Source organism: Acanthochromis polyacanthus, chromosome 9 (genome assembly GCF_021347895.1).
Source record: "Acanthochromis polyacanthus isolate Apoly-LR-REF ecotype Palm Island chromosome 9, KAUST_Apoly_ChrSc, whole genome shotgun sequence".
NCBI lineage: Eukaryota > Metazoa > Chordata > Actinopteri > Pomacentridae > Acanthochromis > Acanthochromis polyacanthus.
The window spans coordinates 36,460,365-36,476,092 of NC_067121.1; the positions used below are offsets into that span (position 1 = coordinate 36,460,365).

Here is a 15,728-nt window from a genome sequence, read left to right on the forward strand (position 1 = left end):
TGAAAAAAAAAACACCTTTAACCATGGAAACCGTACATAGAGACTGTGATAGCTGTGGCCTCAAAGTGTCTACAGGTTATAAACTTTAAAAATGAAAAACAAAAAACAGACTAAATGTTACTGAAGAAAACTAGCTTGAAGTTTTTGTTGACTAAAACAAAACTGCAACTAGTAAAAATGAATGACTAAATTTAATACACATGTTCATCGTGGTAAAAACTAAATCATGATCACAAGCGAAATAAACATGCCGGTCTTCTTCGCAACTCACCTAGTTTAGTAGGTAAATGCTAAGTAATAAAGCAGAAAATAGCTGAAGTCCAAATTAGGGATATTTTCTTCAACATCTCATTCATTTACAGTGCTAATTAATAAATGCTAGCAGGATAATGGGGTAAACTAAACTAAAAAAACATCAGCACTGTTAGCACTTTAAGTATTTTTTGCATGCTTGTGTTAGCATTTCAGCATAGCGGCGGCATAGCTCAGTGGGTAGAGTGGCTGTCTTGTTGCCGGTTCGATCCTCGGCCCGTTGAGCTCATGTCGAGGTGTCCCTGAGCAAGACACTGAACCCCCAGTTGCTCCTGGTGGGTCGTGGTTAGCGCCTTGCATGGCAGCTTCCGCCATCAGTGTGTGAATGGGTGAATGTGATGTATCATGTAAAGCGCTTTGGATAAAAGCGCTATATAAATACAATCATTTAGCATTTATCTCTAAACTCTTGGCTTGTCAAGCTTCATGGATTTCTCCTTCCTAATCACTAATTAAGAAAAAACGACCTCCTTTGCACTGAGCGTGTATTTTAATTCTACGTGTCTGTCTGAATTGTTCAGGTTCTGGCAGATTAAGGATGACATGCAACGGAGGCCCATAGATCTCTAGACGCTAACAGTATTAGCATGGTATAGGCTCCTGGAAGTATTATCAGAGGTTATATTTACATCTCTCAAACAAGATACAGATTTATCAAACCTACTCCCACTGAACACAATCGAAGACAGTAAACCTCGGTCACATTTCTATTTCAGACTCTGCAAGTTAATCACAAAGAAATGTTTGTCCTGTCCTTTGTTGTGTATCTTGAACAGCAGTAGTTGTTGTCGCCTTGCATAAGCACACAAACATCTCCAGATGATTACTTTCCCTGATGTGAAAGGCAAGGAGAAAGGTGTGACTCTACATTTCTGTGCTTTTCTTCACAGTATTTGAAAGCAGACACATGCCCAGCTGTTGGCATTAATAGCTTCTTTCCCTGGTGGTAGAATCCAGATTTTCATCTGATTCACCATGACATCAAATCAAGTCTGATGAGATTGTGGAGACATTTATGGAAACATTCTAAATCGATCCCAGTTTTGTAATTCAACAGGCGAATTCGCCATCTTTCATCTCTCCTTTCAAAGTTCCCTCCCTGGATGCCTCCCTGGAATTTTAATATCTCCCTGGCAGGCCAGCGTCTACCACCGGAAAGCAGCAGCGCTCCGAATCAAATCAGACCTCCAGATGATAGATGAGTGAGCCTAGTCACAGTCTATAATATATCTGGACTGCCAGCTCACTCCAGTGACAGCTGAAAAATGCCAATGAGCCAACAGGAGCCAGCGCTTGGCCCCCATGGTGCTTCTTTTTTTTTTTCTGCAGGTGCTACATTGAAATTCATTAGCGATGTAGTTCAACATATCAGAAAGTACAAGGGGAAGAGTGATGGAGGGTTTGCTGCGGGTGGTCACTGCGACCTAGCCTCAATGTGCTCTGATGCTTTGAGGGCACATCTGTTGTACGGCACGACACGGGAAGCGCAGGGAGGGGGTGGTCGACCTGGCATTTACGGTACCTTTGTCTTTGAGAGAGCAAAGCAGGGCACTTGGTTTGAGAGATATAGTGAGCTCAACTCTCTGGAGAGCAGAAGAAAAATGCCAGATCAGACCCCTGGGGCTTCGAGGCATCCACTGGGGTGTGTTTGGAAAAGCTGCATCAACAATTTGAGGGCGGTGTGAAGCCTTACCGTCGGCGATGAGGTGCTCTGGCACATGGAGGATCACCCGGACCGAGAGGCTGCAGGCGAGGTGAGAGGAGTAAACCAGGCCGATCACACAGCTGATGACACTGATCAGAGTCAGGGTGGTCTTACTGATGGGGCTCCGCGGGGAACCTGCTGCTGGAAACAAATGCACAGGGAGGGAGTGGGGGAAGGAAGGAACAACAAACGGTAGAGATATGTGAAGCCGGGGTCGCCCTTTATTCCCCCTGTAACCCCCCTGCACCATAAACATGCGTGCACACAGCCACACAAACACACACTGCCTACACAGGGAGTCATTTTACAAACAAGCCAGAAATTGGGCTTAGCGCCCATGAAAAGGACCTTTGGATCAAAAACCTCAAGCCTTGGGGAGGTTTAGACTAGGCATGGCTCGGTGGCACAGAAATAAGGTTTTACCTTTGAAGGGTATTAACATCCACGCTGGGATGTGTGGGGAAAAGAGAGACATGGCGCTAAATAAAAATGGTTCAGAGGTTGTTTTTCAACCTTCCTTCTTTCCTTGGCTCTCCTTCTCTGCTCCAACGCTTCCCCTTATCTCTTTTACGCCAGAGTGCAACACAGAAAGTGTTAAATGTGACCTCGTACCCACAGGGCCATGCATACATGCACACACACACACGAATCACTGTGACCTTGAATATAACCACTCACGCTTTGTTTAAAGTGGCTATTTTTTCACGAGCAGAAGAATTCCAGATTACATTGTCGCTTTTAAATTACTCTGGCAGAACTTTCTCATTCAAAAGCGGCCCAAGGCGATCCTTTAAACAAAAGTCAAAGTAGAAAGCTGACCTATCGTATTATGTGTAAAGCTAGCTTATTTAATCATGTAACTTACCCAGAGACTGGATGTGGGGCATAATTTCACCTTTTTGACTTCTTTTCAAAAGTACATATTTCAGAATTTTCAGAATATTACAAAACTTATCTCCAGCAGACATTTGGTTATCACGTTAAAAAAAAGAAAATCAATATTGTCTTCCTTCTCTCGCCATTCCTCAGACATGAAGAAATACTTTTATCATGCCTCATGAATCATCCTTTCGTCTGGATCTAAACAGTCTAGTTAGGGCAGTGTTGCAAGCACTATTCTATTCTTAACCCTCGCTCTAATTAAAGGTGTTGGCTGCGTTTCTGGAGGCCTTGCCGTGTTTGTGACACCTGTGCACATGACGGGGGAATAATTGGCTTGAAGGCGTCATGAAGGCTTGTAACGCCTTCTGACAGCGACTATTATTTTGAGGGCATTGTCTCTTTTTATTTGTATGTTTTGGTTTTTTTTCTCCTCCACCGTCTCTTTGCAACACCCCATTGCTGTACATCAAAGCTGCAAGGACATGGCATGCTGACAGTTAAAGCGTGCTGCACCACTTCACTTTGACAATATTTGCACAGGATCCTCTTCAGAAATAATATTTGCGTGTAATATTATTTCAAAATATGGTGTCATGTCGTAAGATGCAACTAATATCTAAATATTCTACGCTGAAAACCTCTGATCTCGTCATCTTGTTGGATTTCACTCAACAAGATTTTTTTATGCAGATGCACTGAGATCAGTTTCACATGCTCACAACCACTGTACACACACCTATCCAGCATATGCATCAGTTCTTCTTTATTCAGAGTCTAAATCACGAGCATACACAACACCAGAACCATCCATCTGCTATATGCATCGTAAAGGTTACTTGTCATGCGTCGTGGCGATGGTAATACCATCAGACGGCGATAAAACTGTCTGTAGGTGTATGAGTCCTCCTTACCCCCTGAGCCCCACGCGCTGTTGGCGTTACCATTTCTCATACCTCGACTCCGGCGGCGACTGCGGTTTGGGTCGGTGTAAAAGGCCAGCTGAGGCTCGCTGTCTGCCTCCGTCCCAGAGTCCCCGTCTGGGTTCAAGAAAGTTGAACCCGCTGTTGGATTCACACAAAAATACACCTCCAGTGAAAAAAGAAAAGGAAAGTTCTGGATCAACGGTGAGGAATTTTGTCCTCGAGTTAGCCTCGCAGAGATGGCAGGGAAAGGGCACCCGGAACTTGAAATGAACCCGCTGCTAGACTCAGCATGGAACCAGATCAGAGCACAAAACTTGCCTTCGTCAATAATTGAAATGTAGGCTAATGGGGACTGAAGCCAAGCTGAAACTGAACGCACCATGTATTAAAGGCTGCAAAAATCAATGTGTTTTCATTTTTTTCCTTCTACTTCTTGAGCATTTTGGTTTTTATTGCTGACAAGTTTAGATTTAGTCATTTCATTAAGCGATCAAACGGCGCATCACTTTTAAGAGACGAAACTTGCAGATTTGGGTGCAGAAGTGCGTGCAAAAAGCTGACAAGTTTTTAAAATGCACGGCCTTCTGCTGAAATAGTCCTCATCTTATACCACTGTGCCTTGAAAAATGCACATATTGTATACTGATTTTTAATGCATTTAGTATATCTATAGATTCTAAAATTATTACAGTATTGAACAGCAAGTTTTTCAGAGTCTCTCTGTCTCTGTCTCTGTGTGTGTCTTTATCTGTCTCTCGCTCTGGTTGTGGGGAAAAATAAACATGCAAAGTTTACCTTATAGACTAAACCCTTTACTTTAGATATTTTAAAAAGTTTTTGTTAACATATTGGCTTGCCACAGCAGGAAACTAAATATGACTATTTTCAATTCAGTTGTGCTAGTTCAAGTTTTTTTTTTTGCATGCTTTGACTGCTTGATGAAAATGAGCTATACAGTAGTTAATGTTACCTGTATTATGAACCGATGCTTTTACTGACAAAAGTTAAAATGTTTACTGTGAAAATTCCTACTGAAAAGAGCTGAGATGACAATGTGGAGAATCAAGTTGGACCTATGAGTTTGTGCAAATTTTAAACTTTTTTTATTTCCATTTCAACAGAGGCACAATAAAAGAATGAGAATTCATTCCATGTACTGTACGCTACATGTTTGACTGCAGAATGCTTTTGCTGCTGAATGAATGGATGGTGGAATTTTAAATAACAGCACAACACTCAAGGATTTATCTTACTTCCTCTTTATAAATTTAGGATGGTGCTACACTGCAGTTTCAGCAGCTTTAGAGATATTTAACAGCAAACTACGGCTGTAGGCACGGTCACAGCGGCAATAATGACACATTTCAAGAATTAGAATTGCTACATTTAAAAGAATTTTACTGTCAAGGTAAAGTAAATTTGCGCTGCGTTTCATATAAAGTTTAACTTTAATTCACTTGATAAATCCAAATTCAGGCTGCCGACAGCCTTGGAATATAAACAACTACTAGCAGACCAATATTTTATCCATGAGTTATGTTTTTAGTATTATGTTTTTCCATGCTTGAACCCATTATTTATTTTTTTTAAATAATTATTACAAATTATGTTCCATTTTAATGTAACATTTTACTGTTTTAATATGATCCATTTAATATAGGTAATATTTTATAATTTTACTTTATCGTGTTTTTTTTGGGGGGGGGGTTGTTTTTGAAAATCCTACTGTCTTATTTTTTTATTTTTCATTTTAACTACCCATCAAATACTTTGTATTATTCCACTGTTTTGGTGTGCGGTATTCTGTCACCATCCTATGTTTTTGCAGGCACTTGGAAAGCACTGCAATCTGCATTTAATTGGTATAAATTTAAATGCAATTCTTTAATTTAGAACTGAGTTATTGCCACCTGTTTCAAACACTACAGAAATACAAGAAAGCACAGTGTTTTCCTTACTGAAAAGGAATCTCACCCAAGTATGAGCAAACTTTTAGTGTGAACGCAGTGTTCAGGAGTTAATTACTCTCATTCTTAATTTAATTATTATTAAACCGCTCTCAGAAAATATTTAATCTATTTAAATTTTCTGAAGAGGTGAGATTTTATAAAGCTCAAATCGGAGTGCTGTAAATGATAAGCATTGATACAGCGTCTTTCTACCATAGTGGTACTCAAAGCTTTTTACAGTGTTTCCTGTTCACCTTTTCAAACATTCATACCAGCTGTGAATGAACATCCATGAAAAATGCTCACCCAAATACCAAATACCCAAGGACACTTTGGCATGGGATTGAACCACCAATGTTGCGGTTGGTGGACAACATTCTTTTGCTGCGATTCATCCTCTAATTCTTTCTGGATAGAATATATGAACAATGTCACATTTAAAAGGGTGGAACCAACTAACTGTTAGTGTTGTTGTTTTTTTTTTTGTTTGTTTTTTTTTTCATAAATCCCATTCCTGATGGATTTGTGTCGGATGATAATGAGAATACTTCGAGCCATCTGTGAAATCTTTATAAAGTTCTGTGTTTAAAATAGGTGGCACTAATTGTGATTTGATATTTAGTTGCTTGGTTACATTTGAATTGAAAACAGATGGAATGTGAGACGACACATGAGATGGAAAACATGCAAACTAAATGAATGGACAAATAGATAATTGGATGTGGACTTTTGCTGGACAATACCAACATGACTCCTGTTTTTGTGGGCAATTTTTGCTTTTCTTTTATTCCTATGATTGCCAATACACAAGTCTTGCCATCCCACAGAAAAAGAAGGGTATAAGATAAATGTTAAGAAAAAGAAAAAAGAGGAGAATGCAAATCTTTATTTGGAGGATAATCCTGCTACTATTCAGTAATAAACATTAGCAATGAATGAAGCCTGACTGGTTAGTCATTCAAAGCTACTGTATGATCTAAAAGATGCGTACAGTAGGTACAAACACTTTGATAAACAAACTGCTCTTACAATACAATGTGCCCATAATGCATTTCATCCGAGTGTGTTTTAGCTGAGGCATTAGCTGTATTTAGAGGGCATGTATTGAAGCTTGTCTTACAAGTGTTAGCGGATTGCGACTCACAAAGTGAGGGGGAAAATCCATCAAAGCAGCCAAGATTTGCTGCCTCAGCGGGATATATGTGAATTGAAATAAAATTCATGCTAACGTTTCTCCGTGACAAGAGCTTTAAAAATCCCCAACCAAGAGGCAGCGTTTGATTAAACTGGAGACGATCCCTCAGAAACAATGGGGGAATGAAAACACATTTGGCAGCAATGTCAATGTGACAAACTGAGAAGGACTTTTTTATGACAGCAGCTTCATCAGCTTTTCGTATTGTTGGTTTTAGAACAATATGCGCCGAAGATATGAATGCGCGGCGTAAATATTATTGGCAGCCATGACTATCTGACAGCACAGATGTTGGCGCTGCTTTACTTCACAAGTGGGAAGCCCGTTTTGATGACACCATTGTTTCAGCAGCATTTTTGCACGACTGATTTAATAACGAAGCAATTTCCACTGCACACTTCCCCCCCAGATATGTTTGCTGGCAGGGAACAAAGTCCTCTGGAACATTATTGCTAAAACTATGCAGTGAAGACGAAGTAAAAGGTACCTTCACAAACACAAAATATGCCCTGATGACTACAAAATATTAACGAATGAGTAGACGGTATTCAAAAATCTATCTTGCATGCACTCACTCTGATTATATGTGACACAAAACATTAAACTAAATGAAATAGGGATGTTTTGTTACTCTAGTCTCAATTTGTCAAATTCCGAATGACTTGTATTTCCTTTGAAACGACGTCTATTTTTTAATTGTTTGACTTTTTATTGCTACATTGTTGCCAAAATTTATCAGGCCAGTATGTGGTGCGCTCTGAATGTTATTTGACCACGACCACTAATAGAAATAATGATTGCAATATACCCAAATGGGCTTGACCTCACGAGCTTAACCAACCAACGATCACATTCTGACACTAGAAAATTACTACACAACACAATGACGAATTGTAATATTTGAGCAATTCACCCACGCAGGTTAGAACCAGAAAATAATCCCTTAGAACAATGATAAGAATAGTCTCTCCTTGCAAGCTGACTGCATGAGTTCCTTCGGGGTTTTTTTTTAAGGATAAAACTCCAGAAGTCTTCTGTTGGGTTGCCGCTTTCCACAGGATTATTAACGTACTCATGACTTTCGTTGACATGTTAGGTCTTCCGATCTTCTCTTTGTTAGCTCTTAAATTTGATTCACACATCTTATTCGTCTAATTTTAATCCATTGTTCAATCTTAAAATGTCACAACAATTTCAATGCATCCGATAATTAAACTGAAAGTTCACTGGGAACTAAAACTATCGACTTCACAGCAGTGACAGTGGACAAGTCAGGTGATCACTGATGACTGTAGCCTTCACTCTCCGGGGACCATGAAAACCTGTACAAAAAACTTTGTCAAACAGTTGTTTAAAAAAAAAAAAAAATTCAGTCTGGACCTAAGTCATGTCCATACAGGCTGGGTCAATAGAAATGTTCAAAAATGAACATTGTACATTCACTGTCAAAACATGTCCCAGTTGTAGCAGACAATAAGATCTGGAGAAAGCTGCTGAAATAAATTACTGATATCTGGTGAGAAACTCAATAATGAAGTGGACATATCTACTGAACAATGGGGTTTGAATCATTTTAGTGCAAACTGCAAACCCAAGCCACTTCAGCTTCAAATCCAAATGAAGCAGAATTTCGATATCTGAACTACGTGACATTATGTAGAGCATATTTCAGGAGCGCAACTGACACGATACAGACAATTAATTTCTCAAGAATCCATTCTGATACTACTCACACAAAAATAAGGCCTTTCAGAGAGTCTGCACTTTGCTTTATGCACTTATACAATACATGGTCCGCACATTAGTCTTTCTGAGCCAGAGAGGGAACTGTGTGCCGAGTATTGTTGCTATGCCATATGACAACGTTATGTGCAAGAGTAATTTAATACAAAGAGTCTAAAAAGCCTGGAAAGATGTGGCCAAGGACATCTAGCTTGTGTATTAAACGAACTGCTCTTCTGCGAATGTGACACTCTGACTGTCAAAAGAGCAAATAACGCTGTGACTTCATCAGCTAGGAAGGTTGAAAAGTTCGTAGCGCACCATGAGCAAAAAAAGACCTAATGTGACCAGCAAAGTGGTAAAAATCAGACCAAAGCTCCAGCAAGCATAGCGATACAGGAGTTCACAAAACCCGAAAACCAATGGCGAACTGGATTTGTTGACTGGAATACACATTCACCTTTGAATTAGACTTCAAGACAGGGCAAACTTCAGGAAGGCAGGTCTGAACTGGGACACAGATGATATAAGAGCGTGTCCTTTACACTGACTGTGATCAATGAAAGTACAAACAACAGACTAAGTTCAAGGAATTAACCGAGCTAAAGAACAATAAGACAAAAATGTCAGCGGAACAAACATGGATATTAAAAATCACCAAGTATTGAGAAACCGTCACATCCGGGCAGGATCTATGACAAGAGCTCAGAAACAGCATTTAGTAAAACGGGACAGTTTTGTATACACCATGTGAGAGCGTTTATAATTACCTTTCATCAAAGACATTCGGTTGCTGTCTGTTATTATCCCCACACTTCTGTTTTTATCCCTTTCATGAATAGCAGTAGTTGTACTTGTACAATAATTCTACTTTTGCTTTAACATAGTCCACCAATTTAGACAACATTACCTTAATTACACGGTATGGTCCGCAAGTAATTAGAAATAATTTATGCACCTACTCAGCAATAATAATCATGAAATACTGATGGGGGGTCTGCAGGATTGGGTCAAGCTCCCTTTGCCCACTCTGACATTACTTTCTCCCATTTGGCAATTTTGGTACTTTTAGTTGCTTTGGAAGTAGCCCTGGAGTCCATTAAATGTGCCGACATACGCGGTGAAGAGAGGCACTGGGGCATCTTCAGCAAAAAAGGGGAAGAGTCATTACCTTACCCGAGTCCGCCTCACATATGCACAGAAGTTGTCTGCAAGGGCAACAATAGCTCTGTCTGTGCATATTTATGACAAAGATGAAAATAGTTGACTGGAAACACCAACAACAGCAACTCAAAACTGCATGAAGCAGATCTAATTGCCTGCTTAGACAGCCTCATTCCTATGCAGCTGGCTTTGGAGAATACTAATCTGTACCTGGAAGCACTGAGATTTCAAAAGTGGTGTGTGCATGTGTGAGTGTGTGTGTGTGTGTGTGTGTGTGTGTGTGTGTGTGTGTGTGTGTGTGTGTGTGTGTGTGTGTGTGTGTGTGTGTTCAGAGAATTAGGAGGCAAATCCTTCTATTTTCATACACCAAGCTGATACAACAGCTATAATGAATGCACAGGGATCCCCCCCCCCCCCGTCGTTACTTTCTGCCTGCATATTATGTGTTCTCACAGTCGCAGTAAATAAAAATGTAACGAAATTAATTAGGAGAGTTTCCCTTTGTTCGTCTGAGCTGCGATGTCACTAGGTTGGCTGGTTCAGAGCGAACAAAGCAGGCCGAGAGCTTGTCCGAAGTCTCACTGAAGCTGTTACAAAAAAGTGAAAGGGATAAAGAGGCCGAGACAAGAGAAGGGCTATTTGAAGAAAACAACAAAGACCCAGAGCCCCTAGATCGCCCTGCAGGCACAGAGATGTTTTAAAGTTGCAGCTAGATGTCAAAAGAGTGGCTCTTTAGTGTCATTTGGAGAAAGTGCAGAGTATGAGTAGCACAAACATCAAGAGGGAGCACTACATCTTAGTTCTCCATGATATAGCATTTGAATTCTATGGAATTCTAATAGTTTAGCCTGTTATTTTAACATTTTCTTCTGTTAATTATGTTTGTATTCAGGTAAAAGATTTGTTTTAACAAATTAATGGGTGTCCATTTATGAACAACAGTGAGTTTGGTGCATACAAGGCACTCTATTCTAACACTACAGACCACGATTTACATCCAAAATCCCATTTGTGGTGCCAGTTTCACCTGGTTCATAATTGGTCTTTGGCACCTTCTTCCAGATGACATGATGCAGATTGTGAAGGATGACCAGCTATGACTGGTCATGTGTTACAGGTAGTCACAGCAAGAATATACGACTCTGTAAACAAATAAACAAGAATAAAATGACATCTGAACCTTGCATTAGGCAACAAAGCAGTGTGGTGAGGGTTGGGAAATTTGAGGTTTGGTAAATCTAGTTAAAATGATTGGATTATCAGTCACTGTTGACTAACCTAACCTAATAAAGTGCTAAAAGCACAACAATGAAAAAGTCGAATAATAAGTAAATATTGTCCTGCTAGACTGTTTGTCATGGCACGGAAAAATATGCGATATGTTAGTGGACACTAATGAATATCATCATAATCCATATTATTGATGTTACATTCATTTCTTTGCAACTTGTCATTTACATCTATGAACATTTTCTCATTAAATCTGAACTGTTGCAGTTCAGTTGCATGAAAGTCTTTGTGGAGCAAAGTGATACATTCACTTCCACCATATAGCTTTTGTATCTGTCTTTGTTCAAGAACAAATAAACCTACTTAACTAACTTAGGTTCAGTTGTCCCAATCTGACTTCGAACAAAATCTACATTTTTGGATGCAAAAGTGTCACATGTACTAAAAAGTCTTTGTTACTAAGGATTTGATAGGAAACTAAATGTACGGTTTGGTGAGTACCTTAGTGTTGGTGTGATGATTTAATACATTTTTGGCATCAGTAGAATATTCATACTAGTAAAATAATCTTTATTAGAATTGCCACCTGAACTAAGCTGACCAACACCTTCATGCTCAGCTCCATTTAGTATGCTCCAGCAAACTGATTCATACATACATAGCTCTAATGCTAAACCAAATGTTTCAAACTGAGTTATCGTACCATTAAAACATAAATATTAAGCAGGGCAGAGATACCTTCCTAACTTAGTTTCTCAACGTGTCAAAGTCAACATGCAACCAAATCCACTGTTTACTAAACCACCAGTAGCTGCTTTGTTATATGCAAGGACCCTTCTGGTTTGCTTAAATCACATTTCAGTGGTTGTTTAGCAAATTTAGCTACTTTGTATTAATATTCACAAGTTTCAAGGCTTAGCAGTTGTCAAAAATTGTTGTCTTAAAATATTGATATAATATTAAAGCTGAAAGCAGTGTTGAATGGGTCCTCACATCCTTGCTGCTCAGTGAATCCAAGCATGTCTACCAGATGGTACTCTGACAGAGTGTATTGATGAAGGCTGGACTCTGATCACGCATGTAAAGTGTCAGGCAGAATGGAGCAGGCTATGGAGACAGCACTTCCTGTCCATCCATCAGGTGGCGCTACGACTGTGACTGTATTTCATTCTGTGAATGTCATCGGAGCCGGGGTCTGATCACACATGTAAAGTTTTAGGCAGACTGAAGTGTGTACAGGTCAGTTACACAATATTTCCTGTTTCATGGTGAAATACTGAATTTCTGCTGGCTGCCATTTTACACACCTTTAGACTTTTGTGTAGCATTTTGAGAAATTTTGACCACATATGCCTTGTGTACATCCTGGCCAATTTACCATCACAAGTTACCCTCTTTGAGTTTGTAGCTTTTGAAAATGTCCACAAATTACTCAAATCGTCCAAAATGTGACACACAATTCCAACTATCCAAATTCAAAGAACGTCCTGTTGGGTTTTGGGCATGGTTGCCATAGACTTATTTGTGTGTTTTAGCGTGTTACAAATGTGTACCAAATTTCATAGCCGTAGCTCCTGTTTGAAATTTTCCAGGTGGCGCTATTGAGCCATTTTGGCACACACACACAATTCCCCTAAAATATTCAATTTTTCGCTAAGTCCTGGTGTGAGTGCAAATTTTCACACGTTTTAGTACTTTTAGGCCTTCAAATTTGCGATTGAAAAGTTGGTAAAAAAAAAAAAAAAGAAGAAGAAAAAATTTGTGCTTTTCAGCAGGGTCCAACTTGGTGCTCAGACCCTAATAATATTAAAAGTGAATTCGAAAGTATTTTTGACCAGCACGTATGCCAGTCTGAGCATGGCTTTGGACCTTTTGACTCTTTCATCATTTTGTTATGCAGCCTCATTGACAAGCTGGGAAACTAAACATCACTCTGTTGTTTACAGTGCACTGCAACCATGTTGAGGGTTTCCAGGGGCCGAGTTTTTAATATTCCAACACCACCATTTGGATCTGCTAGTGGTGCCTAGTGTGCTGCTTTCTGTTGGGTGTTTGGGGGTTTTCACTCTTTGTTCTCACCCTCTATTATTGATAAGAAAATTTGCGTGAATGTTGTTTTCCTCAACCGTGTTTCTCTGATTCCTGCTCTAGTTGCTGTTCAGAAAAAGCTATAGTGCTTGCAGGAAAGAGCTGAAACAGTCAAGGCCAAACAAAGACAAAGACAATGAAAGAATTTTGCTATGTCTTAAAAAAAACAAAAAAAACAAGAATTATCCCAAGAGTCATGTTGGGTTTCCAAACATCAGGAATGAATGAAAATGACTGGTGGAACAAATACATGGGAGCTGGCTGTAATAACATGCACATACCTGTGTTTCTGTTCTCATAGTGCAGCTCTACAATTACATTTTTCCTAGTAGTTTGGACAAGACCTCTGAATCACTGTGCACCATGTATTCTTTCTGTTGCTGTAAATTAAGTTTTTTTCTAGAGTGTCTGAAGCGACTAACGCGGCAGAATTGTTTTTAATTGGGCTGAGAATGAAGCATCCGCACCGCCAAGTGTGGAGGAAAGTGAATTATGGTCTGAGGTCAACTGAAAATTTCCAAAATGACATTTTGAAAATGTCGCTGCCTTCTTTTTCTCTTGTTTATCATAATGGGATAATGTCTCTCCATTTCATCAACTGTAACCTCTCTCTCTTTCTCTCCCCCTCCATTTCCTGTATTCGTCAATTTCCTGCCATACAGCACAACTCCTATACTATCACAGCTCGTACAGGCAGAGGTGAGCATGAAAAGAGATGAGGTGTTTGTGATGATGACAGCATGAGTGCAAATGAATGAAGCGCAAAACACGTGTAGAGTGACATGAATGGGGATATGAGGAGAAAAACGTCTAAACTTATGCTCGTTAAAAGAGCACGATGAACAAAAAGATGTCGGGGTTTCACATTCATATCACATTCACACGAAGCATTGTTATTTCTTGTTCAAAGGGCATTCATCTCTCAAGATAATATGGATATATATCACCGAGTTTATCCTCAGCCTCCCGCAAAGGCCTCATGTATCTTGATTTAACTTTTTATAACACTGCCTTATATTCTTTACTGTGTTATTGATAACTTTTGTACAACAGGTTGAAAATGTCCCGGGGTCCTTGGGAGTTTTTCAAAGGGCATTCATGATGTTGTCAGCGATTAAACCTGCGGTGGCATTCAGCGACCCACTGTGACTTGTTGTCAGGTGTAGACAGATAAACATTTAGAGATAAAGGACATGTGCAGCTGGCCATTGATCACAATGCTGCAGCCAGTTGAACACATAACATCGCCGCATCAGGCCACATTTCTACAGAAATATATCAATTTTCACTCTTTCAACAATTCACATTCAGGTGCATCGTGAACTCTGTGTGGATAAAAGCTGCAGCTGGCAATTAGAGATGAGCAGCAGCCATTAGCACCGAAAAGTCAACCTGCAATGCTTGTTTAAAAAAACTAAATCATGTTTTATGTAAAATGTTACTTGTTAGGTTGGGTTACTAACCCTAACCCTTCTCATTCAATGCTTATTTATTTATTTTTATTTTTTACATTGTAGATTAACCTCCAAAGACCTGAGCTATGGTTTGGTTTGCATTTTAGTATTTGTCTACTTACTTGGGATACGGAGTAACCAACAAACATAATAACTGGATAATATCTAATATCTGATTATTATGTTTATTACATTTACATTACATATATTCTTTTTACTAGATTTACATTATTACTATTATTATTTGTAGTAGTAGTAGTAGAAGTAGATAATACTAAGAATATTGGTATTATTAGTAGTATTAAAAGTATGCCTTTTTGAAAAAAAATAATGAAAAAACAAAAACATGTCCACATATGTGGATGTCAGGTCTTAATTGGTTAATACTGAAGATTCACACTTCATTGTCGACAACATAATTCCACATGTATTCTTTTGTAGTTTAGATGTCTCCAGTATTAATCTACAATGTACAAAATAATTAAATAAAAACCACTGAATGAGAAGGTGTGTATAGAATAGTGAGAGTGCCAGGGAACACAAACCCTGATGTTTCAGATACAAATCTCTCTCTGCAGAAGTTCAGCAAAAGTCATATATACAAAACGTATATATAAAACGTATAAAAAGACAATCAATTATGAATCCACTCAACTTGTAACTACCATCCTCAAAACATATTCTCCATCATATTCATCTTGTTCTGTAACTTCAGCAAGTCTGCCAGTTCTCTCGTCAAATTTGCTGCCGCTATGTTTCTCCTCGATCGGGATTCCTTCTGCAGCTGCGCACAATGACATTCCTACTGCACACATTTTTTTTATTTAATTGTCTGTATTTCTCCTTTCATTAACCTTTTCTTTGATGGATTCATTTTTTGATTAATATTTCTTTATATAGCAATATTATTTTAAATTTTATTGATTCATATTTACATTTCCACTCCTTTTTGCTTATTATTTTATAGATTTATTTTTGTAGTTTTTCACTCTCACTACTCCATAGGTGTGTCCAAACCCTTGACTGGCAGTGTACTCTGAAAATAAAGACTCTTGGTCTTGGTCTTAATCGTACTGCAGCTTGAATCCCACAACAACTCATTTT

The 15,728-nt window shown here is 39.0% G+C and overlaps 1 protein-coding gene across 5 annotated transcripts in view; it reads right to left on the minus strand.

Annotated features, from left to right (window-relative positions):
* astn1 (astrotactin 1) overlaps positions 1 to 15,728 on the minus strand; it is a 452,360-nt gene that overhangs the window by 317,881 nt on the left and 118,751 nt on the right. Inside the window, exons 6-7 of one of the 5 annotated variants that reach the window (XM_051953293.1) lie at positions 3,853 to 3,960; positions 2,006 to 2,155 (exon numbers count right to left, since the gene is read on the minus strand). In XM_051953293.1, the coding sequence (XP_051809253.1) occupies positions 2,006 to 2,155; positions 3,853 to 3,960 (258 nt within the window). Of the gene's footprint in view, positions 1 to 2,005; positions 2,159 to 3,810; positions 3,961 to 15,728 lie in introns of all 5 variants that reach the window. The other 4 variants (XM_051953292.1, XM_051953291.1, XM_051953290.1 and 1 more) reach the window with 4 other exon arrangements.